Raw genomic sequence first — 26,531 nt, 5'->3', positions numbered from 1 at the left:
ACAACAGTGTGCTGCCTTCCAGGAGCCTCAGTCAAGCACATCACTGAGAACGTGGACAGGCTCCTAGAATGAACAGGAGACGACCCGGTAGTAGTCGTCCACATCGGTACAAACAACATTGGAAGAGACAGGCCAAGATCCCTGCAAAACAAATTCAGAGAGCTAGGAAGGAAATTAAAAGACAAGACCAAAACTGTGGTATTTTCTGGGATACTGCCGGCGCCTTGCAAAGGACCATATGGACAGCTGGAAATACAAAATCAAAATGCATGGCTGAAATCGTGATGCACACAGGAAGGCTTCACCTTTCTTGAACATTGGAGCACATTCTACAACAAGGACTATCTATACAGGTGGGACGGACTGCACTTAAACATTAAGGGAACCAATCTACTCGGAGAATGGATCCTTCAGGAGGTCCAGAAGCACTTAAACTAGAAAGGAAGGGGGGAGAAAACAAAAAAACAGAAGGGAAACCACATCAAAACAAGGGCAACAACTCAGGTAAGACCACTATTAAATGTATTTATCTTAATGCTAGAAGTCACAGAAACAAAATGTTAGAACTTGAAGCTACTGCACTAACAAGTAACTACGATGTGATAGGTGTTACAGAAACTTGGTTGTCTAAGAGTGATGGAGACGAATATAATATTAGTGGGTACACACTATATAGGAAAGACAGGCAGGACAGAAGAGGCGGAGGGGTAGCGCTATACATAAGAAATAGTCTTCAAGCCCAGGTGTGAAATCAGGACAAAGAAAACAATGCAGAATCAATATGGGTCAGAATAATGGACACAAATTCAAAGGGCATAATAATAGAAGCATGCTATAGACCGCCAAATTCAGATGCTGAGCAAAATAATCTGTTGTACAATGACATTCGAAATGCGTGTAGAAAAGGAGAAGCCATACTAATGGGGGATTTCAACTTCCCCCGTATAAAATGGGAGAACCCGGTGGGGAGCACGACGGACGAAATTGAAATGGTGGAAATGACAAATGACTGCTTCCTAACGCAATTTGTCAAGCCACCGACTAGAGGGGAGGCATGCCTTGATTTAGTCTTTTCAAATAATGAAGACAGAATAACTAAACCAGAGGTCAGAAAGCCATTGGCAAACTCATTTGAAATATTTTTTAAAACCCCAAAAGTAATGACTAAAGCTAAGGTTTACAATTTTAGAAAAGCAAACTATGAAGGTATGAAACAGAGACTAACAGAAGTAGATTGGAGTAAAATAGAGAAAACATCCACAGAAAAAGGGTGGCTGTTTTTTAAAAAAGTAGTACTAGAGGCACAAAACAATTACACCCCAAAAGTAGACAAATCTAAATCTAAAACAAAATGGCCAAAATGGTTTAATAGATCAATTAAAAAAAATATTCAGTGAAAAAAGGCACTTTACAGAGCATTTAAAAGGGACCAAAAACAAAGTACACAGAAAGAGTACTTGGAACTGCAAACACAAGTCAAAAAGGAAGTTAGGAAGGCCAAGAGAGAGATAGAAATCAATATTGCTAAGGAGGCTAAAACCAATTCCAAAATATTTTTCCAATATTATTTTTCCAACAGCAAGAGAACATTCAAAGAGGAGGTTAAATGTCTAAGAGACACAAATGGCAAAATCATAGATGAAGGAAAAAAAATAGCAAATATATGAAATGATTATTTTTCACAGGTTTTTACAAAGGAGGACACGGACAACATGCCCCACATGTTGACCTGTTCCTATCCAATTTTAAATAACTTTAGAATAAAAGAGGCAGAAGTGTTAAAGGGACTAGAAGCTCTTAAAATAAACAAATCCCCTGGGCCAGATGAGATCCTCCCAATAGTACTCAAACAAATGAAAGAAGTTATTTACAAACCGCTAACCAAGATCATGCAACAGTCTCTTGACACAAGGGGTTGTACCGACAGACTGGAAAATAGCAAATGTAATACCTGGGATCAATAAGCTACTAACAACCAAACGAGCAAGATGGGCTGAATGGCCTCCTCTCGTTTGTAAACTTTCTTATGTTCTTATGTTCTTATGTTCTTATGTTCCTTCACCGTCAAGTTTTAAAGAATGCTTCTAGTTTAGTTTTCATTAACACACATTTACAGAGAGGGAAACAAACAGACTGTTTTATTTTTAAATTGACAATTACAGCAGAAATTGATTTATGTGAATTAATACTCTGTGAAATTGCAATACATCCATGAGGTCCCAGCACAGTCGGAACTACGAATCTCCAGCTATAATCTTTATTTATAAAATGGAATGTTTGGATGCTGCACGCTGTTGAGGATTTTTTACTGTGCAAAATACTACAGACCACAGCAGAATTAATTTTTGATTTATAAAATCATTAAATCAATTAATAAATCATCAACACACAGCATACAAAACTCACAATAAATACACATTGATGTGAGAGGTCTTTTAAAGTTTTAAAAAATGAGTGACATTCCTTTCATCACATTTGATCTTTTACAAGTCAACAACTTATACATGTTTTTATTGATTGGATGAAACACAAAGGAATGGTAATCAACAGTTTAATGTTTACAACAAATAAAAGAACCTTGTTTGAGGGACTATGTTTTTTACCAAAGCGGAAGGAGTTATTGATTATATATATATCTATGGATTATATATCTCAAAAAGCCAACTTCCCAACATTTCGGTATGTTTAACATACCTTTGTCGAGGGAAAGTGTGTTTGAAAACAAACACTGGAGGTATTTATAAGCTTTTGGTGCCATGGTAACCACAAATGTATTTCTTTTTAAATGTCTTTGTGATGTCATTCACTATATAGCTAATGATGGAACAATCTACTGTTCTTTTCTATTTAAAGCTTAAGGCATCATGGTATCTAGTCTATTTATCCATTTATTTATTTTATTCTTCTATACTGTAAGTTATCTAATTTTAATTTTTCTAAAACCACAAACTTTAGGTCATCCATGGTGTGTCTGTTCTTTGTTAAGTGCTGAACTATTGGTTCATTTACTTTTTTATTTCTTATATTTGATAGGTGCATTATTTTATATAATGATGTAACTGTCACTCCTAAATATTTTATTTTATTAGATTTTATGCAAAATATACCATATACAAGGTTGCTATCCTTGCATGACAGATTTTTTAAGACTGAATATGTATTTTCTTTATTTGCGATTTCACCCTTTGCACACTTTACATGTGCTTGTACAGGTTTCAATGTTCCTTAATGTATCTATGATCCCTTCATGTTTACTGTGCACTAAAATGTCAGACAAATTTGCATTCCTTCTAAAAGCTGCAATCGGTGCTTTCGGGAAAAAAAAATGTCTTCATTTTTTCTGAATTATGAAGTATTGGGTAATAATTTAGAATATGTAATTATTAATGGTACTCTCTTAACCCTCTCTTCCCTTTTCTTATAATCAAGTAGTTCATTCTTATTGAGTTTGTCAACTTTTCTCAATTCTCTCTAAATAATTTATTCTTTATATCCTCTTTTCTTAAGATTTATATATTTTTAATTCCTTTCTGTTTTTTGTAGTCATCTTCATCAGAACATATTCTTTTGATCATATATTTTATTAAATAAAAACTTTTTTTTTTTTTATTGTATCCCTTTTATAGCTGGATAACACTCCAGATTGTGCGTTGTGTTGCATCAACATACGGCTTTGATGCCTCCAACCCAACTACAGCCGTATGTTAATGCAACACAATGCACGACCTGTCGTGTTTTATCCCTTACTTTACAAGCTGCTGTGCTGAGTGCAGGTCAGAGCAATACACCAAAACTCCCTAGTAAAGAATACATTTTAGACACTCCAAAACTAAATATGATGGAGAGTTTAGACCTTTTTTTTTTAACTTGGAGATATTCTCCATGTATGCATTTTCTTCCTGCATCTGTAGCTGAGTTTTTAAGGTCTCAATTTCTGGGTTTGGAATGGGATCTATAAACTATGCTGCTGCTTCCTTTCTGTAATTATGTAACCTTTCCATGGACCACCTGAAGGGAACCACTGGTCGATTGTATAATCCTAATATGTTTCAAATCGATAATTAGGGCTTATGACTGTCAATGTTTTACCACAACTTTTATACTCTCCTTTAAGAATTACATTGATACCTGCTATGCCATTTGTGTATCTCAATCACAACTGAGAAACATGTTAATAGTAAAATTGATTTAATTTGCGTTTTTTTTCTGTTAAAAAAGCTGCAGTTAAAAGAAAGTGTGACTGCACTCTGTCCAAAATCATGTCTCAGTTTAAATACAAAGTAACAATTTTTTAAATAAATACCCCAACATACTTACTAAGTAGTGTTTTTCAAAGGCTTCTACTGAAGATAAGGCTTCTTTGAGTTTTTTGTAAGGGCTTTGCTGACTGCTGGCTGTAAAAGAACAGGTCCAATACAGACCATATGAGCAGTGGCTTGTGTGACATACTAACTGTACATGCTACAAAAACACCAGCCTCAATATTAAAAGCATAACCAATATAGAAATATAACATACCCAACATTTTTTTTTGTTTGTTTTTTTTAAACAAAACAGTAACACTTTGTCATAATATTTACATTCAACATAAGTTTGCTTGTGTTTTTTAAATTATAAACATTTACCTACATCCTTAAAGATAACAGTGTGATAACTACGGATTTCAGATTTGTTATTGGTTATCAAAAAAAAAAAAAAATACAATGTACTGAACAGTCCATGAATTACCTTGTTACCACATGTGCATGTTGCACATCCCTGTTATCATGACCCTTTCTTCAGATTAACTTGTGGTACAGGTACTGCTATGTAAACCCACTTGACATATACTCATTAATGTATCAGAAAAATTTGTTGTACCAGTTTCTGGTGGTTCTGCTCCCAGTCCAGCCAGGAGATCCACTGTTCTGTTTAAGTCTTCAGAATTGGGTCCATTTTCTGATGCCAGCCCACACAGATAACCCAAGGACTTTAACTATTGCCAATGAACAGAAAAAAACATCTACCAGTATTACAACTAAATAAACCCAAACATGTATACGGTTTTGGCCAGTTTCAAATACATCCTCTTCATTTTTCAGCATGCATCTTGGGTGAGGGAACTAGAAATAGACATCTGGGCATTAAACATTTCAAATTCAAGCCAGTGATCTTACCACTTCGCTGCTTATAAAAGCTGTAATACCTGCCATGCTGATTATAGTAGCATGAAGAGTTGAGACACGAGCACGGTTATTTACCTTTTCAGTAGCATAAGTCCAAAGACCGACTGTATGTGACGAGTTTGAATCTAACTGTGCCCGATCAGAACAGCCTTCTATTCTCTGCAGCACTTCCAGGCAGCTCAAGAAGACCCAACAATCCAGCGCTCCCTGCAGCACCAAAACCTGGAAACAGCAAGAAATCCGTAATGTATTAAGCCAGGGGTTTTCAACAGGGGCTGCTGTAACGGTTTATTATCTGGGGTGCCAGGTAAATATTCAATACCTGCTAAAATTATAAATTCTCACAAGAACCGTTACGAGGTTTAAATACTATACCCTATTTTGCCCCAATTGAAATACCAGGATATCACAACTACATAATTATACAGCAAGCTTATTTACTCAAAGAGAACATGGAAGAAGGAAGTTGATATTGTAATGTAACATTTCTTGCACACAGCACGAAACGGCTGTATAAAAGATCGTAGTAAACAACCCACAGGTATATATAAATAAATTCTTAGCAATTTCAAGGAAAACATTCTTTCAAACTAAGTTATGTATCTGAACACCATTGCTAAATATGTTATAACATTTCTTACTTTTTCTCAATATATTTTATACTGCAGAAACAAAAAAACATGTAACCGCTAATTAATATTAATTTCCAATAAATATATAAATTAAATAACAGCTCTACAACAAATAACCAATTACATTTGTATTCAGAAACAGTATAGATAGTCAGGTCAGATGCAATGCATTGCATATCAACAAGATTCAGTAATACACAAAACACACTTTATAAACCATCCCGTTTTCTTAATACCAGCAATAGGTATGTGCAAATATGCATTTAAATCATGATCTGCTAGTCCATAGAAAGCATAAGTTAATAATGTGCCCTTAGCTGGACCAGCAATTAACAAGCAGCCTAGCAGCAGTTTCTTTCAGAAGATGAGAAAGTGCATGGTTTTCTTAGCCAAAAGTCCTGCAGCAATAACCTAATATTATTCACATAAAACACAGCAGTCTCTAGCAGTTCAGTGGGATAATAAATACATTTATTTATTTATTATATTTATTTATTCTAGCTTTCGCACCGGGTCGGTACCAGGACGGTAATGGTACCAGTGTGGAAACCTCGGTCCCGGTTCAGTACCGATAAGGTATTGGGTCAGGAGTGGAGCGGGTCAGTGACCTCGGTACCGGTTTGGTACGGGTCTACCGGTTCGCAGGCACCACGGGTGGCAACGTACAGAGATGCCCACCTGTAAAACCCACTGGCAAACCACTCAGTACCAACACAGGAAAAAACAGCATACAGTACCGGTAGGAGCACACTGAGTCTGAGAGTTTGCAAGTTAAATAAATAATGCAGGGGGGTGGGGTTACATGTTGTTTTGGTAAACTTATTTAAAAACTTGAACTGAATTAAGAAATGAAAGAAGTTATTTACAAACCGCTAACCAGGATCATGCAACAGTCTCTTGACACAGGGGTTGTACCGACAGACTGGAAAATTGCAAACGTAATACCGATCCACAAAAAGGGAGACAAAACCAAACCAGGTAACTACAGACCAATAAGCCTGACTTCTATTATATATAAACTTATGGAAACTATAATAAGATCCAAAATGGAAAGTTACCTATATGGGAACAATATCCTGGGAGACAGTCAGCATGGTTTTAGGAAAGGGAGATCGTGTTTAACTAACCTGCTTGATTTTTTTCAGGATGCAACATTGACAATGGATAATTGCAAAGCATACGACATGGTTTATTTAGATTTCCAGAAAGCTTTTGGCAAAGTCCCGCATAAAAGATTAATTCTCAAACTGAACGCAGTAAGGATTCAAGGACATGCATGCACATGGATTAGGGAGTGGTTAACAGGTAGAAAACAGAAAGTACTGATTAGAGGAGAAACCTCAAAATGGAGCGAGGTAACCTGTGGTGTACCACAGGGATCACTATTAGGTCCTCTGCTATTCCTAATCTACATTAATGATTTAGATTCTGGTATAGTAAGCAAACTTGTTAAATTTGCAGACGACACAAAAATAGGAGGAGTGGCAAACACTGTTGCAGCAGCAAAGGTCATTCAAAATGATCTAGACAGCATTCAGAACTGGGCAGACACATGGCAAATGACATTTAATAGAGAAAAGTGTAAAGTACTGCACGCAGGCAATAAAAATGTGCATTATAAATATCATATGGGAGATACTGAAATTGAAGAAGAAATCTATGAAAAAGACCTAGGAGTTTATGTTGACTCAGAAATGTCTTCCTCTAGACAATGTGGGGAAGCTATAAAAAAGGCCAACAAGATGCTCGGATATATTGTGAGAAGTGTTGAATTTAAATCAAGGGAAGTAATGTTAAAACTTTACAATGCATTAGTACGACCTCATCTAAAATATTGTGTTCAGTTCTGGTCACCTTGTTACAAAAAGGATATTGCTGCTCTAGAAAGAGTGCAAAGAACAGCAACCAGAATTATCCCGGGTTTAAAAGGAATGTCGTATGCAGACAGGCACTTTTTTACACAGAGAATTGTGAGGGTCTGGAACCAACTCCCCAGTAATGTTGTTGAAGCTGACACCCTGGGGTCCTTCAAGAAGCTGCTTGATGAGATTCTGGGATCAATAAGCTACTAGCAACCAAATGAGCAAGATGTACTTATGTTCTTAAGAATCCCTGAGTTCCCATTTTCTTCCGCGACTGTCGGAATCCTAAGGTTTAAATACTGTGAGCAAGGAGGACGATAATGAAACAGACTTATTCAACTGTGTAACCAACATTTTAAAAGTCATCGGGAAATACCTAATATAAAAAAGAAAGGCAACCGTAGCATCTAATTCAGTATGTGCGTTCTTTTTTCTCCTTTGTGTATTAACTGGTTATAATTGATAAAGTAAATGGCTAGCAATAACTTACATTAAACAGACATAATAAATAACCAAGGAAGTAAACAGCAAGTCAATTTGTCAATGGGCTACTTAAGAACATAAGAAAGTTTACAAACGAGAGGAGGCCATTCAGCCCATCTTGCTCGTTTGGTTGTTAGTAGCTTATTGTTCCCAGAATCTCATCAAGCAGCTTCTTGAAGGATCCCAGGGTGTCAGCTTTAACATTACTAGGGAGTTGGTTCCAGACCCTCACAATTCTCTGTGTAAAAAATGTCTCCTATTTTCTGTTCTGAATGCCCCTTTATCTAATCCCCATTTGTGACCCCTTATCCTTGTTTCTTTTTTTAGGTCAAAAAAGTCCCCTGGGTCGACATTATCAATACCTTTAGAATTTTGAATGTTTGAATCAGATCGCTCGTAGTCTTCTTTGTTCAAGACTGAATGTTGTACGCTTAATGTTACTAGCTATATATCAGTAGGTACTTGTGTACTAAGTACTTGTTTCTTAGCAGACACCCTTATCCAGGGTGATTTAGAATTGTTACAAGATATCACATTATTTTTACATACAATTACCCATTTATACAGTTGGATTTTTTTTTACTGGAGCAATCTAGGTAAAGTACCTTGCTCAAGGGTACAGCAGCAGTGTCCCCCACCTGGGATTGAACCCAGGACCCTCCGGTCAAGAGTCCAGAGCCCTAACCACTACTCCACACTGCTGCCCACACTACTTGTGTATGTTAACTTTATTGTTATTATTACCTGTTCGATTATCCATACAAATCGATTATGTGAACTAGTATCGGTCCCAATTAGTTCAGATAATTGACTCTCTACCGTAGCCTTTTTACTGTATGTTTTATTGTTTTTATTATTTTATCGTACTTCTGTATTTTACTGTATTTACTAATTTGTTGGTCTGTTTCTAATGCTTACTACTATGTATATATATCTATTTCGCCCATGTGAAGCACTCTGTGGCAACTAAAGATCGATTGAATGACTGATAATATTGTCATGGGACCAGGGTGCTGGATGAGCTATCCTCAAGCTCAGCTTCATTATGACACAATTAAAAGCTGCACACACAGGGGTACGATGAGTGAGGTACAATGATGTACGCTGGATGAGCCCGCAGTCTGCAGCTTTACCCTGTTAGACTAACCCTCTATTTAAAGATACACATTTAAAGAGACATAGCATGCTGTGCACATTTGCAGATAGCAACAGTACCCTGGGAGTACTTCTGAAGGTCATGCACAAAATTAAAGAAAGTAAAAGAAAATAATGATCTTGAATTTATTATTGAGCAGTACTCTACATTATCTCTAAACCACTGTGTATAAATATTTAATTTTTGTTTAGCAGCTTTACAGTCTGACTAGAGTTTCAAAATTATCATCCACCTGTGTGCATGTGTGATATTGATTGAGCGTGTTTACACTGATTTATTATTAGGCGTGGCTGCATTTTAGTAACAGCAATAGAGGCTGGTTGAATTGTTTTCGGTGTTTGATAAGTCCTGATTATCTTGTGTATTGCTTCGAGTATGATGGTAAGGTTAGTCCCCTGTCACAGATGTAATTACAACATGAGAGCTTTCAGAATCATGAAAAAGTACATAACCATGACCTACATTTAACAAAATTAACATGTAAAAATATATCAATCCAAAAATGTTTATTAAATATCTAGATAGATAATCGCCTCCATTTAAAAAGGCAACATATTCCTTAGAAGTTAGACAGGGGTACACAATTTATCAATTTACTACCAATCCACTGGATGAGATATTTGTTGTGGAGTTTTCTATCACACCCAGTTGTTTAGTAGGGTAAAACATTCAACAACTCCCTTACCCCACAGGATTTTAATTATTTTCGTAGGTCAGAGTACGTTGTGGATGTTTTCACTTTAAAAGGTTTTCAGTTTTTAATACCTTCCTGTTAAAAATATTGTATTGCTTTTGTATTATTTTGCAATTTTGTTGTTTAATCTTGTAAACTAATTGAAAAAAGGCCATATTGTAATAAATCTCAAGTAAATGAACACAATCTATGAATGAGAAGAGCAGCAAGATCATTAATTGGAAGACGATGAGTCTGCTACCTCTAATAGATGGAGCTCCTGGACACAGTTGTGGAGCAGCTCCAGGGCACGCTGGGTGACCTCCCAGGGGCGCTGCAGGAAGATGAGCAGGGTGCACTGCCGTGAGAACAAGTAGCTGCGCATGTCCAGCAAGGTGGCCTTGCTTTTCTGGATCAGGTCCCTCTTCTCCATATCGATGGGCTTGCGTAGCACCAGACCATTCCAGCTGTGCACCGGCTGGCAGAAAGAAGTCAGCCAGTTGGCTCCGTCTGGAAAAACAACCAATGACAGAAAGTCATTAACACAGCATGTTTTATCTAGCACTCTGTGAGGTGGATAACATAATTAAAAGGCACATCTGTAATGGACCAGTCAATCCCCAAAAAGCCTTACTTACAGCAGGATTCAGTAAAGCGTAGGTTTGAAACAAGTATTGATCATTTTTTGTGTCTCAATAATTTATTGTACTGGAAATTAGACAAGAGAAAAAAATGAAGTATGAGAGAGAATAAAAGTCGAACTGTGAACCTAGAGGGACGTGCAGTTGTTCCAGGGGAGGCACACTGCCTGTCCCTGCCACTTCTTGTTTTAATTTAGAATGATTGATTCAATCAATCAATCAATGTTTATTTTATATAGCGCCTTTCATAGTGGACAACCATTACAAACCTCTTTACAAGATAGTGAGGAACAATGCATAATACGTTAAATACAGGGCATAGTACATTAAATACAAACAGTACAAAAAAAATGCAAATACATTAAATATAGGCATATTACATTAAATACAGGGCTAGGATGTGAATTCAAAACATTGTGGAATGCGTGTGTCATACAGAACCATATGAATAAGATGGAGCGAAAAACCTGAAATAACAATTTAGACAACAACTAATAACATATCAGGCTTAAAAACCATTGAAATCTAGAGAGAGCAAGTGGGTCTTGAGAGGTGACTTGAAGCAAACGACTGTGGCAGCTGCACGCACTAAAGCTGGGAGAGAGTTCCAGAAAGCCGGGGCCATGAAGCTAAAAGAGTGCTCTCTGAGTGTGGTGCTCTGAGTCAGAGGACCTCAGCTTGGATCTGTGCGATATTTTTCACATCTCATAAGGATCCTAGCAGCGGCATTTTGAACGAGCTACAAATCGATTTATGGTGCATGACAGAAGATCACCAAAGAGAGTTGCAGTAATCGAGTTGAGAGGAGAGGAATGCATTACAGAGTATCTCTGCATCCGGGAGGGAAAGGTATGGATGGACAACTGAGATGTTTCGGAGGTGGTAGAAGGAGGATTTGACTACAGAGGAGATTTGGGCATCAAAAGAGAAAGGCTTTGTACAGTGGGGGAAGGCAGCAGCAAAAAGCTTCCAAGGTTCAAGGAAGCAATATTGAGATTCTTGAGTTGAGTTTTCGATCCTACTAGAAGTTGTTCAGATTTAGTGTTGAGCTGAAGAAAACTGGCAGACATCCAGGCCTCAATGTCTTGGATGCAAGCTGAGAGCCGGATCATGGCAGAGGGACATCCAGGGTCTAGTTTAGGTAGAGCTGGGTGTCATCTACATAGGAGTGAAACATAATACCGATCCACAAAAAGGGAGACAAAACCCAACCAGGTAACTACGGACCAATAAGCCTGACTTCTATTATATGTAAACTTATGGAAACTATGATAAGATCTAAAATGGAAAATTACCTATATGGTAACAATATCCTGGGAGACAGCCAGCATGGTTTTAGGAAAGGGAGATTGTGTAACTAACCTGCTTGATTTTTTTTGAGGAAGCAACATCGACAATGGATAATTGCAAAGCATACGACATGGTTTATTTAGATTTCCAGAAAGCTTTTGACAAAGTCACGCATAAAAGATTAATTCTCAAACTGAACGCAGTAGGGATTCAAGGAAATGCATGCACATGAATTAGGGAGTGGTTAACATGTAGAAAACAGAATGTACTGATCAGGAGAGAAACCTCAACATGGAACGAGGTAACCAGTGGTGTACCACAGGGATCACTATTAGGTCCTCTGCTATTCCTAATCTACATTAATGATTTAGATTCTGGTATAGTAAGCAAACTTGTTAAATTTGCAGATGACACAAAAATAGGAGGAGTGGCAAACACTGTTGCAGCAGCAAAGGTCATTCAAAATGATCTAGACAGCATTCAGAACTGGGCAGACACATGGCAAATTACATTTAATAGAGAAAAGTGTAAAGTATTGCATGCAGGCAATAAAAATGTGCATTATAAATATCATATGGGAGATAGTGAAATTGAAGGAGGGAACTATGAAAAAGACCTAGGAGTTTATGTGGACTCAGAAATGTCTTCATCTAGACAATGTGGGGAAGCTGTAAAAAAAAGGCCAACAAGATGCTCGGATATATTGTGAGAAGTGTTGAATTAAATCAAGGGAAGTAATGTTAAAACTTTAGAATGCATTAGTAAGACCTCACCTAGAATATTGTGTTCAGTTCTGGTCACCTCGTTACAAAAAGGATATTGCTGCTCTAGAAAGACTGAAAAGAAGAGCAACCAGAATTATCCCAGGTTTAAAAGGCATGTCGTATGCAGACAGGCTAAAAGAATTGAATCTATTCAGTCTTGAACAAAGAAGACTACGCGGCGATCTGATTCAAACATTCAAAATCCTAAAAGGTATAGACAATGTCGACTCAGGGGACTTTTTTGACCTGAAAAAAGAAACAAGGACCAGGGGTCACAAATGGAGATTAGATAAAGGGGCATTCAGAACAGAAAATAGGAGGCACTTTTTTACACAGAGAATTGTGAGGGTATGGAACCAACTCCACAGTAGTGTTGTTGAAGCTGACACCCTGGGATCCTTCAAGAAGCTGCTTGATTAAATTCTGGGATCAATAAGCTACTAACAACCAAGCGAGCAAGATGGGCTGAATGGCCTCCTCTCGTTTGTAAACGTTCTTATGTTCTTATGTTCTTATGTTCTTATGAGGCTGTGTTGGCAGATGAGGTGACCAAAGGGAAGCATGTAGATGCTAAAGAGAAGAGGCCCAAGAGCAGACCTTTGAGGGACACCGCAAGTGACCGGGTTAGGGTCAGCACTGCTTCCATCATTGAAAACAGACTGCATGCGTCCAGATAGGTAAGAGGACAGCCAGGAGAGATCCCAGCATACTTCTGATGGCGGTCAAGAAGAATGCTATGATCTACAGTGAACTCCAAAAGTATTTGGACAGTGACACATTTTTTGTTGTTTTGGCTCTGTATTCCAGCACTTTGGATTTGAAATGATACAATTACTATGTGGTTAAAGTGCAGACTGTCAGCTTTAATTTGAGGGTATTTTTATCCATATCGGATGACCCGTTTAGAAATTACAGCACATTTTGTACATAGTCCCCCCATTTTAGGGTACCAAAAGTATTTGGACAGATTAACATTATGTACAATAGAATAGTCATGTTTAGTACTTTAGGTTGCATATCCTTTTCATGCAATGATTGCCTGAAGTCTGCGACCCGTAGACATCACCAGACGCTGGGTATCTTCCCTGGTGATGCTGTACCAGGCCTGTACTGCAGCCATCTTCAGTTCCTGCTTGTTTCGTGGGCTTTTTGCCTTTAGTCTTGTCTTCAGCATGTGAAATGCATGCTTAATTGGATTTAGATCGGGTGATTGACTTGGCCAGTCAAGAATTTTCCACTTTTTGGCCCTGAAAAACTCCTTGGTTGCTATGGCAGTGTGTTTGGGGTCACTGTCCTGCTGCATGATGAAGCGCTGTCCAATGAGTTTGGAGGCATTTGGTTGTATCTGAGCAGACAAGATGTTTCTGTACACTTCAGAATTCATCCTGCTGCTGACGTCAGCAGTCACATCATCAATGAAGACAAGTGAGCCAGTTCCAGTTGCAGCCATACATGCCTAAGCCTAACACTACCTCCACCATGTTTCACAGTTGAGGTGGTATACTTTGGATCATGGGCAGTTCAAGAAGAAGAAGAAAAAGAAGAAGAAGAAAGTTTACAAACAAGAGGAGGCCATTCAGCCCATATTGCTCGTTTGGTTGTTAGTAGCTTATTGTGCCTCATATTTTCTGTTCTGAATGCCCCTTTATCTAATCTCCATTTGTGACCCCTGGTCCTTGTTTCTTTTTTCAGGTCATAAAAGTCCCCTGGGTCAACAGTGTCTATACCTTTTAGGTTTCTGAATGCTTGAATCATATCACCGCATAGTCTTCTTTGTTCAAGACTGAATAGATTCAATTATTTTAGCCTGTCTGCATAAGACATGCCTTTTAAACCCGGGATAATTCTGGTTGCTCTTCTTTGCACTCTTTCTAGAGCAGCAATATCCTTTTTGTAACTAGGTGACCAGAACTGAACACAATATTCTAGGTGAGGTCTTACCAGTGCATTGTAAAGTTTTAACATTACTTCCCTTGATTTAAATTCAACACTTCTCACAATATATCCAAGCATCTTGTTGGCCTTTTTCATAGCTTCCCCACATTGTCTAGATGAAGACATTTCTGAGTCAACATAAACGCCTATGTCTTTTTCATAGATTCCTTCTTCAATTTCAGTATCTCCCATATGATATTTATAATGCACATTTTTATTGCCTGCGTGCAGTACTTTACACTTTTCTCTATTAAATGTAATTTGCCATGTGTCTGCCCAGTTCTGAATGCTGTCTAGATCATTTTGAATGACTTCTGCTGCTGCAACAGTGTTTGCCACTCCTCCTAGTTTTGTGTCATCTGTAAATTTAACAATGCTTACTATACCAGAATCTAAATCATTAATGTAGATTAGGAATAGCAGAGGACCTAATAGTGATCCCTGTGGTACATCACTGGTTACCTCACTCCTTTTTGAGGTTTCTCCTCTAATCAGTACATTCTGTTTTCTACATGTTAACCACTCCCTAATCCATGTGCATGCATTTCCTTGAATCCCTACTGCGTTCAGTTTGAGAATTAATCTTTTATGCAGGACTTTGTCAAAAGCTTTCTGGAAATCTAAATAAACCATGACGTATGCTTTGCAATTATCCATTGTCGATGTTTCATCCTGAAAAAAATCAAGCAGGTTAGTCAGACAAGATCTCCCTTTCCTAAAACCATGCTGAGTGTCTCCCAGGATATTGTTACCATATACCATTTTGGATCTTATTATAGTTTCCATAAGTTTACATATAATAGAAGTCAGGCTTATTGGTCTGTAGTTATCTGGTTGGGTTATGTCTCCCTATTTGTGGATCGGTATTACGTTTGCAATTTTCCAGTCTGTCGGTACAACCCCTGTGTCAAGAGACTGTTGCATGATCTTGGTTAGCGGTTTGTAAATAACCTCTTTCATTTCTTTGAGTACTATTGGGAGGATCTCATCCGGCCCAGGGGATTTGTTTATTTTAAGAGCTCATAGTCCCTTTGACACTTCTGCCTCTGTTATGCTAAAGTTATTTAAAACTGGATAGGAACAGGTTGACATGTGGGGCATGTTGTCCGTGTCCTCCTTTGTAAAAACCTGTGAAAAGTAATCATTTAATATATTTGCTATTTTTTTTTCTTCATCTATGATTTTGCCATTTGTGTCTCTTAGACATTTAACCTCCTCTTTGAATGTTCTCTTGCTGTTATAATATTGGAAAAATATTTTGGAATTGGTTTTAGCCTCCTTAGCAATATTGATTTCTATCTCTCTCTTGGCCTTTCTAACTTCCTTTTTGACTTGTGTTTGCAGTTCCAAGTACTCTTTCTGTGTACTTTGTTTTTGGTCCCTTTTAAATGCTCTGTAAAGTGCATTTTTTCGCTGAATATTTTTTTAAATTGATCTATTAAACCATTTTGGCCATTTTGTTTTAGATTTAGATTTGTCTACTTTTGGGATGTAATTGTTTTGCACCTCAAGTACTACATTTTAAAAAAAAACAGCCATCCTTTTTTCTGTGGATGTTTTCTCTATTTTACTCCAATCTACTTCTGTTAGTCGCTGTTTCATACCTTCATAGTTTGCTTTTCTAAAATTGTAAACCTTAGCTTAAGTCATTACTTTTGGGGTTTTAAAAATCACTTCAAATGAGACCATGTTGTGGTCTGAGTTTGCCAATGGCTCTCTGACCTCTGTTTTAGTTATTCTGTCTTAGTTATTTGAAAAGACTAAATCAAGGCATGCCTCCCCTCTAGTCAGTGCCTTGACAAATTGCGTTAGAAAGCAGTCATTTGTCATTTCCACCATTTCAATTTTGTTCATCGTGCTCCCCACCGGGTTTTCCCATTTTATATGGGGGTAGTTGAAATCCCCCATTAGTATGGATTCTCCTTTTGTTTTGCAATGATCTTGGCCTGTCTCAAGCAGGCCAAGATCCAGCACCAGGTCGGTTTGGTACCAGTGCAGTGACTTTCACACCAGGTCAGTACAGGGTCGGTTCAGTACTGGTTCAGTGGCTTTAGCACCGGGTCAGGACTGTTATCGGTGCAGTAACGTTGGTCCCAGTTCGTTACAGGTCCACTGGTTCGCAGTCACAGCGGGTGGCAATGTACAGAGATGTCCACCTGTAAAAGCCACTGGCAAAACCACTCAGTCAGTACCACACACAAGACTTAGGGAAGCCTGCTTGTTAGAATGGACTAAATGCCTTCGCAATGGTGATGCTAAAAGCTGTCACCAAAACAGCATGAAGATAGCGTGGCTGAAATTGCAAGCAACAACAACTGAAGCGAGTATCTCGGTCCTGCGCAGTGCTGCTGAGCCCAACAGCTGCTCTTGCTGCAAGATTGTACTTATCTAAACAAGGCTATCCGATCAGGTCAGTCTTGAAAGGAAAAATGGCACAGAGATCTTTCAGCGCAGTCCTTTTCATCCTTCGGGGGGAGTCACGACTGCATCACAGGCTCTAAGAGCAGCTTTGGTATATCAATATTTAGGATTCGCGTCTTTAGAAGGTAAATACCCATTCAGTAATGGTTACATTTCGTACTTGAAAGGGAAAGAAAAGGGCTTGTAACCAGGAGGTCCCTGGTTCAAATCCCACCGCAGCCACTGACTCATTGTGTGACCCTGAGCAAGTCACTTAACCTCCTTGTGCTCCGTCTTTCGGGTGAGACGTAATTGTAAGTGACTCTACAGCTGATGCATAGTTCACACACCCTAGTCTCTGTAAGTCGCCTTGGATAAAGGCGTCTGCTAAATAAACAAATAATAATAATAATAATAAAACATCAGGGGTAGAAATCACAAAGCATAATACTGAGATCTATTCTCTGTGAAAGACAGACTAAGTTTTAATATGCCAGCTCCTGTTCGCCCACCTCCTCAGAGGCGGTGATGGACTGTATGTCTTCCTGTGGCCAATCTGCATTCGCAGACCCATGGGGCCCCAAGGGAACAGGCAGGGCAGGTGGCACAGAATATTCCCACAGTAATTCACTGAATACAGTTCCATGGTGGCAAACAGCTGCCCAGATCTTTTTCATCTGCCGATCACCTGGAACGGTGAATCATCTTCTTTTCCGCAGGGGAGGACATATGTGGCTTTACCTTTCTTTATCATTTTATTTATAGTTACATAATTAATGTGTGTCTCTGGATATGTTACGGTTTCATTTTTAAAATGTATAATCTCCATTGTAATGCCTACAGGATGACTCTGTTTAAGAAATTGAAGCAGGATGAACACACAAAAAGAAATACTGGCAGTGGAAGCCAGGCATGAACTGTGTGATGTTTACTTACCAGGGTACAATGCAAAAAACCGTAATTGAAATTTAATTTACATATAAAAACTATTAATTACAAACAATTGACAATATTTTTCATCAGATAAAACCAGCACATCATTTGTTATTGTTAAGTAATGTACATTTCAGACATATCTGATGTTCTGTTGTGGTACCTATCTACTTGACAAATAGTCCAGAGCTTGACAGGGGTGGAAAAGATGACATTTTAAAAAAGTACTATTTTGTTCCAAGCTCTATAAGAAAGAGTTACTGCTTTATTAGACACTATATAATTTACAAAGGGGAAAATCCAATGGAGCACTGGCTTTTCCCAAAAGACATAATATACTGTGTATAATTCTAAATATGATTATGTAAAATATATTTTACAGTTATCAATTAAAATACATGGTGCTAACAAAATAATTCCAATCAATCTTAGCGAACATATATAATACTAAAATGTCTTGGTCTCAGATTTTCCTATATGAAAAATGCACACATTATGCTGAAGTTTTTAAGTTGTTGGAGAAGAATCTTGATACATCATTGCTGTACTTCTGGTCAACTTCATAAAATCATATGAAGGAATTATATCAAAATTGAAAATATGTCAGTCATAAGAAAACTAGTGACTGGTAAATGCAAGCCAATGTATCTAGGGTCAGGAAGTTTTTTTTTTTTTTAAGAAAATAAATAACAAACACTTTGAATGTTTTTGTTAATACATCGTTTTTTCCTACAAGGACTCGAACTTTCAGAAGTGTGTCGGATGCGTTCCATTACCGGGAAGTATAGCATGGGAAAAAAGTGCTTTACGTTCAATTTTATTGTTTATAAATGCTACAGACAAATTCCATTAAAAATCACAACACAATTAACATAATAGTGCTTCTTTCATCTAGGAAAATGTGAGAGCAGTGAAGTGTAGGTAATGGATATCAGATAAGATTTACTGGAATTATTTTATGTACTTTAGTAATCTGTTAATTTTTCAGTTGTTAAATATTTTCATCCATTCATTTGATCAAAAAGCAATGTAGAAAACAGAACATTACCTCCGGCACCAAAATTAACGACGTATTGTGTAAACAGAGCATCCAATTCATCATACTGCACCAGGGCATCTTCAAATTGTTGCAGCATCTCAAACACAAACGCTAGCTCTTCCTTAAAAAAAGAAATATCCAACAAAATATTTGCTTATTTAACCCACAGATAGCCATCAGGTACATTAGGAGCATACTCAAATGGTGTCACACTAACCTATAGCCTCAGCACTGTGTATACATTGGTTATGAAGAATGCGCTGCCAACCAAGTCAGAACAATGAAGTATTTCACCATGACCTACATTCCCAGCAAGTGGAATAACTTTTATCAAATCTCATTTCCAGTCAGAAGCTACATTTACTGCAAAAGAGTGCACCCTAACTTCTGATATGCTAAAGATCTGGACCTATGCAACGTGTATATAAGTTTTCAACAAAATTGGATGAGTACTTCTTTAGAATACAGTAACTGTGTAAGTGTACTGGCACCTTCACTATATGCCCATCAGCAGAGATATTTATCTGCATGAGGTGATGAAAGGGTTCTTTTCAAAAGAAACAAATGTAACACAAGACAGTTTAACTCCTTGGTTAACTGCTACTACCTGACACTAATTTGTTTATTGCTAGAGCTATAAGATTAAAACAAATTTTATCCATTCAGAAAATGTGTTTTGTGTAAATATATTAAGCAACAGTGGGTCTACTGGAAATGGATGTTGAATCTTGACTCAGTGTAAACGAGCAAGGTGTAAACATTTCTATTGCACCTGGACCATGAAGTATTCACAGAAGCTCCAGCCTGGCTCAGTCCGTTTTTCCCGCAGTGTTCGCATGTCATCTTCAAATTTGCCCAGGTTCTTAGTAAAGGACATGAGTAGCAGCGTCCTGAGTTTTGTTAGGAATGCACTCCAGGATTCCTGAGAGCGGGAAGAGTCTTTCAAAGGATCAGATAGAACCACACATCTATGGAAGATTAAAACATAAAATAGGGGGTAAATGAAGTTCAATGAACTTTGTGAATGAGCATTTCTTCATTATTCTAATGCAGCAAATTGCCAAACCCTATTATTGTGAACACTCTGATATAACTAACATTTCTCCAGGTCCCACAGGGGTTTAATTATATATTGTGACACGGCAGAAGCCCTGCACGGGTAGAAAGTTTTTGTTGAAACTGGGTGAATACAAATGATATATTTTGAATTTGTTTGGCAGGGATGGGGTAAAATCTAAATCAGAGGGCACATGCTATAAAAGGAGAGCCGAATCCTTTGTTTAGGGAGAGGGAGTTTTAGGAGAGAAGACTGAATGTTTGAGGAGGTGATTGTTTTCAGGAGACTTTTGGAAAAAGGTCTGTCTGAGCGCTTTCTTGTTTTCTTTTGCATGTTTACCTCCAAAACAAAATGGTGACGGGACTCCTCGTTGGGTGGGGAAGTTCATTGTTTAGTTAGTGCCTATCATGGCAAGGTTTTTTGTTTGTTTATATTTTCGAGTGAAAGTATTATTTTTGTTACTTTTTGGAACTGTGCATCGAGTGTGTTAAAATAAACAAACATGAGAGCACTTTATTCTACCTCTGGTGTCATCTGTCTGCCTCCACCTGCACAGATTGGTCCCTTGTGGATGGTGAAGGTAGGGACCAATGTGTGCAGGTGGAGGTAGAAGTAACAAACATACTACACTCACTCACAAAATTTCATAAAAAGAGATTTGCGTTGAATTGCAGGCACCTTGCAGATTAAAATTTGAGTTTCATAAACCTTTTGCACGCTGAGACACTGACGAATTTCACTGAAACTTGCAACAGCCAGACAGTAACTGCAAGTAACAATTTTCATCGCCAGTCCTGTTTTAAGACATCCCACGCTGCTCATAAAACTAGCTGGCCGTCAATATGGTAGATAAATCAGAAGGAAAAGAGTATTTAGGGACTAGTCAAATACGCTTGATGCGTATACAGACTCAGTAGTATCAAAGTACCAATGCTGAGAAAAGAGAGAACTAATCTTCAGGTGGTCAAATGTATTTTTAGATTTAAAAATAAAAAAGGTGTGGTATCTTATGCATAATCAACAAGTAAAGAGAAACATCATCTGTAATTGGCAAACCCAGGACTGGAAGACCCAAAAAGCTGTCTAACAAGAATGAGCAATACTTGAAGATAATATCCTTAAGGAATAGAAAGAAGACAAGCGTTGAACTGACAATAGAACTGGCAGAAGGCACAGGTGTCATTGTCCATCAAATCAACAGTATGAAGGTCACTCTTGAAATCAGGACTTAAAGGATGTGTTCCAGTAACTAAAAGGCACAAGAACACAGAAATTGGACTATGGAACAATGGTCAAAGGTGCTTTGGACTGTTGATGCTTTGGACTTTAGAGATTCTGACTTTAGTCAGAATCTCATGGGGCAGAAAAAAGGCAAGCATGTCATTCTGAAATTATTATTATTATTTATTTATTAGCAGACGCCCTTGTCCAGGGCGACTTACAATTGAAATGCCTTGCTTAACCCTTTACGGTCCATTTATTCAGCGCGTCAGGTCCAATTTATTTTCACACGCGCTGTTTAAAAGCATTTTTTTTCACAGTCAAACAGGTTTAAAAGGCACTGCATATCAACAGGACACTCAGTACTGCATCTCCAGCCCCGTCCCACCCCTTGTTCGCTGTATTTTTCACATACCTCTTCATAGTAGTGCATACCGATAAATCATCTCCTGATCACTCATTTTATCACCAAACTCCAAGTCATTATTTTATTACTATAGCATCTTAAAAAGCTCTGCAAATGTCTGTGATATTCTTTGAGCGCTGGATGCAGGAGCAGCTATCTTGTTTGTTTATGTCCATGTTATCTCTGTGGTGCCGGGGCTATGTGTATTGCTCAGATCCGCCCCTTTTGTTTTCGGCTCCTATCGGTCTCACTCAGCCATTGAATGGTTTTCTCGGCTTTTTCCAGAGAAAAAATTACTAGAGACCTGTTTTTTACGTCGGAAAGGGTTAAACAGTGCCCAACTTGCTGGAAATGTTGTGTATTGATTTTTATATAGATTGTATATATATTACATATTTTTTGTTGCGACTCTGTTGTTGTTTGTAATGTAATAAACGAGAACCAAAACGGTGACTTTTTTTCCCCCCTTCATTTTACAATGGCATTTCCACATTTGTTTTATTTGAAGTGTTTGAAAGTTAAATTTCAGTTTTTGTTTGCTTGTTCAACTACACAAAGGCACAAGTAAACCTCATGTTATTACATTATAAGGCAGTACGGTCATGGCTCGCATTTGCCACATAATGACATTCCACTAACACTAGTATTCTTATTATATGGCGGAACACAAACAGCACAGTCCCTATGGCTCCTGACTGCAGCGTTATAAATGGGGAGCACTGTGTGTGTACATACACACCAGACTTTTAATCAAGTCCTCAGACCTCGAGTCCGTGTCCATGCCCGAGTCCCGAGGGTCAAGTCACTATCATTCGACTCCAAGTCACAAGTCCTTAAAACAAACTCAAATCAATTTTCATTCAAGTAGTGGTAGTAGTGGGGCAACAGTTTACATAACGGACATTGTCTGATATCCCTCAGGAAAAATGCACAAAAAACAAAATAAAAATACAAAAAAAAAAGGTTAGATGAATTTTTTTCTAGCTAGATTATTCTATTTGCATTTCTTTTTCAACTTGTCTGTCACTATCTTCTTTTCTTTTGGAATTGGAATTACTGTTTGAATGTACCTGAAGCTTTAAGTTCAAGTTTGTGGATGTTGTTTTTCACTTTGATAGAAGAAGCTGTGATCTGGACTATCAAGCCGCTGTAGTGTTAGAAAATGGTATGTTTTCAGAATGTGGTATGCATACAAACTTGACTTGTGTAATGTCAGTGGTACACTATCTGATTACAAATTGTGCACTGTCAATATTTTGGTACATGTGCAATCTGATGGGTGTTTTCCTATTGTCAAAAAAAGTTACATTTACCATTAATTATGCATTATTTTTTTGCAAACTTAAACTGGAAACAGACAACTAATTGCTTTGAAAAGAAAAAACAATTCATGAGAAGTCCACCGCAAAGTTACACAAGTAAAAAAAAAAATGTACAAGACCCAATGTATTGCATAATGATAAATATTTCCATACTATTTTCTTAATGATGGAAAAATATGTTAAATTACTTTACAAATGACATAAGACTGGAAAATATGATCCCTGCTTTCTTAGCGGAAGTTGTTTAGGCATGCGCAAGTGCAGTGCGCTGAGTACCACTTTTTAACACGTACCTGAAAATAACACTGCAAAGGTAAGAAATTAAAATTACTTTCACCTCTGACTATCTACTAGCATCTACTTTGACTTCAATTCGGGTAAAAAAAAATCTGATTTAACATTGCCGGAACTGTATATATACTGTGTTCTTAAATAGTCACTTCCACTGCATTTGCACTTTTAGTCTGTAATACAATGGGGCAGTTTTCAAGCAGAAACTGAAATGCGTGACAATAGATCTCTCGCGCTTTTTTGGTCATGACAGTTCTGCTTCCACGTTTACATGAGTTTATTTTAGAGAGAGAATTTAGTTGTCCAAATGCAAATGACCTCATTAATAATTATGGGCGGGTTTATTTAAATATCACCAAACGCGCTGAAAAGAGATGCTGTGCGATAAAGGATATAGTTCAAATAATGCATAGGGGTTTACATGAGGCTTTACGCACTAGGCAGAGATGAAGAGAAGGTTACCCCCATCTGTCTAGAATGCAAAACGCTTGCAGTTAAAACGGTTCATGTTGCCAAGAAGAAGAAAATAATAATAGTTATTACTATTATTGTTTAGAATTAGTTGTTCTAGAAATGGTAGAAGTATCATGTTTACAAAAACTGACAGCACTCACCAATTCCCATTACTGCTTTTATGCTTCTTAGGCTACGGATGTCCTTTCACACACCCATATATATTAGTCTTAGCCAACTGCGTAACTGTTAATGTGCTAAACAAAAGGATTATGCGTTCAATAATCACAAATATGCGTTAATGTGGAACAAATATATTAAAAACAACTCATGATGTGTTGGTTTCAAACACAGGTACTTTGTTGAAATATTAAAATTAATTATGCAGAAAATGTGGAAACTTACACAAATGCTGTTAATATATTAAATACATAATTTGTGTGTATTTGTTAATTAGTCATAAGGGTATATAAAATCATAGGCCTACTTACAACATAGTTGTGACAGAAATGGATGACTGGAGAAGACGCAGACAAACACTGGCTAGATTAAGTCTTGTATGGGAAGAACTCCTTCAGTCCCATGCAATGGGTTTGCAGGAAAGGAATCGTGCATCTATTGCTTTCTTATCTAGAGCTTTCTTTCCAGCAGACACCGTCATCCACTTCGTCCCTATGTACAGACCTCTATTTGAGCATCGGCAGGAAAGACGAATGCGGGCGCATCATCATCCCTCTGTTTGGTGGGAGGAGGTTGTGCTTCACGAGTCGTTCTCTGACGAACAATGGATTTAAACATTTCGGGTCATCCGACCTACGTTTGACCAACTGGTGGAACTTGTACGGATGGACATGGAGCCGTCACCAATACATGTCCGTACACCTGTGCGCTGCAGAAGCGAGTGGGTATTGCTCTGTACAAACTTCTCGGACCGCTGATTCGGCAGGACTGCGCAAAGCAGGAGCTGGGAGAGGCACCTGCAGTTCTCTTGTTATTGTGCGCAGAAATTCGGCGTGCAACGCAACCACCTCTTGGTGCCGTTGATCAGCATGGTCCAGCCTTTCCAAAAGGTGGCTGTATTGCTGATCCTGCCTGGCAGTGGTGCGTGCAATCAGACGGTACATCCTTCTGTACTCCAGGCGCATCAGACGATGCTCCTGGATCAGCAGCTACAGTTCAAAAAACCAACTTTAATTTAGAAGAACAGTTGTGAATTGATTCACAGCTTTTGTTTTAGATGTGAATCCAATAATATGTGAAAAACAAAACATATCTCATATGCGCACACACTTAGCCTGACATGCGTAAAATGGCTTGATATCCCCAACCATTTGTTTTTTTCACAAATTATTATTAGGATTCACATGTAAAACAGAAGCTGTGAAACAATTCACAACTGGTCTTCTTTAAATTAAAGTTGTTTTGAAAATGCTAGCTGCTGTGGTTGGGGATATCAAGGGAAGGTGGTGTGTATATGCGATATGTTATTGTATTCACAAATTCTTCTTAGGCTTCACAGGTAAAACACAGACTGTGAAACAATTCACATTTGGCATCCTTTAAATTAAAGTTGGTTTGAGCGCTGTAGCTGCTGTGGTTGAGGAGATAAAGCCATTTTACGCGTGTCAGGTAGGCTGTGTGCGTATATGCGGTATGTTATTGTTTTTCACAATTTATTTGTTTGATTCACATGTAAAGGAGAGCTTGTGAAACAATTCACAATTGGTTTTCTTCACATTAAAGTTGGTTTGGACGCTCTAGCTACTGTAGTTGGGGGAGATAAAGCACTTTTACGCGTGGCTGAGGCGAAGTGTGCGTATGTGCGGTATGTTATTATTTTCCAGAAATTATTCTTAGGATTCACATGTAAAACAGAGACTGTGAAACAATTCACAATTGGTCAACCTGGTGTTGCGTGCTGTCAGAAGGGGTGGAAGCTTGAAACATCCTGCGGGAAAAAAGCTACATTATTCGTAGTATTAATACGCTGAAATGAATAAATACTGGTATAAATCAACATCTCTATATGCAATTTATATATTATTTAGCCGCAGGAGAAGCGGATTGATAATAATGGATGGATGGATATTGAACTGATTTGTATTAGTAAGACTGGGATAAGGAAAATCTTACTTACGCTACAGAGGAGGACAGAAAGACCGTATCCCAGAGAAGAGCGTTCTTTTACATAGGGGAAGTGGAGGAGGTATCGTGTTATTTCATGAAAATCTATCGTTAAGTATTTTGCACAACTGTGGAGTTTGTTGCTATGGGACTAATGAGGCCAATTAGCGCGCACTTTACCGTGCTTTACCAAAGTGTAATGACACTTGAGTCACACACTTTTTTTGCCGTGCACTTTTGGAACGAGCACAATCATGCGTCATTTGCGCGTGACACGTCATGAATGCACTATAGTAGCGCGATTAAAACTTGCATGTAAACACCGCCAATGATGCATTTATGAGATTGTGCTTCAGTTAATTTGATTTCATATCATGTATTTATCTTTTATCTTTTACACAAAAACATTATATTTATGTAGGCTATTTCCCCTTTGTGTAGGTTTATACAGACATATTTCTAGATTGCCGCTACACAGCGTACTATTTTCATTTTGGTAAATGAAGTGGTATTAAGTTATTCTGTCATTCTTTTTTGTTATCAATCAGTCTTTCTGTCATATCAGTCTGATATATCTGCCTGTTTGATGGTAGGCAACTTGTAAACAGTGGTGGCATGTGCTGGGAATGAGTGTAGACTAGAAGCAAAGGACAGAATATTTCATCACACAGTGAATTTCTGATA

At 37.9% G+C, this 26,531-nt stretch overlaps 1 protein-coding gene across 3 annotated transcripts in view; it reads right to left on the bottom strand.

Moving 5' to 3' along the window:
• The window catches only part of LOC117406666 (trafficking protein particle complex subunit 10-like), a 153,373-nt gene that overhangs the window by 62,752 nt on the left and 64,090 nt on the right, over window positions 1–26,531 (bottom strand). For 2 of the 3 annotated variants that reach the window (XM_034010877.2, XM_059028753.1), the window contains 6 exons: window positions 19,746–19,941; window positions 18,983–19,094; window positions 10,234–10,481; window positions 5,241–5,387; window positions 4,861–4,975; window positions 4,318–4,394 (listed from right to left, as the gene is read on the bottom strand). In XM_034010877.2, the coding sequence (XP_033866768.2) occupies window positions 4,318–4,394; window positions 4,861–4,975; window positions 5,241–5,387; window positions 10,234–10,481; window positions 18,983–19,094; window positions 19,746–19,941 (895 nt within the window). The remainder of the gene's footprint in view (window positions 1–4,317; window positions 4,395–4,860; window positions 4,976–5,240; window positions 5,388–10,233; window positions 10,482–18,982; window positions 19,095–19,745; window positions 19,942–26,531) is intronic. The other variant, XM_059028754.1, reaches the window with a different exon arrangement.

The sequence above is a fragment of the Acipenser ruthenus genome, chromosome 8, assembly GCF_902713425.1.
Source record: "Acipenser ruthenus chromosome 8, fAciRut3.2 maternal haplotype, whole genome shotgun sequence".
Lineage (NCBI taxonomy): Eukaryota > Metazoa > Chordata > Actinopteri > Acipenseriformes > Acipenseridae > Acipenser > Acipenser ruthenus.
This window is presented reverse-complemented; position numbering and strand designations above follow the sequence as displayed.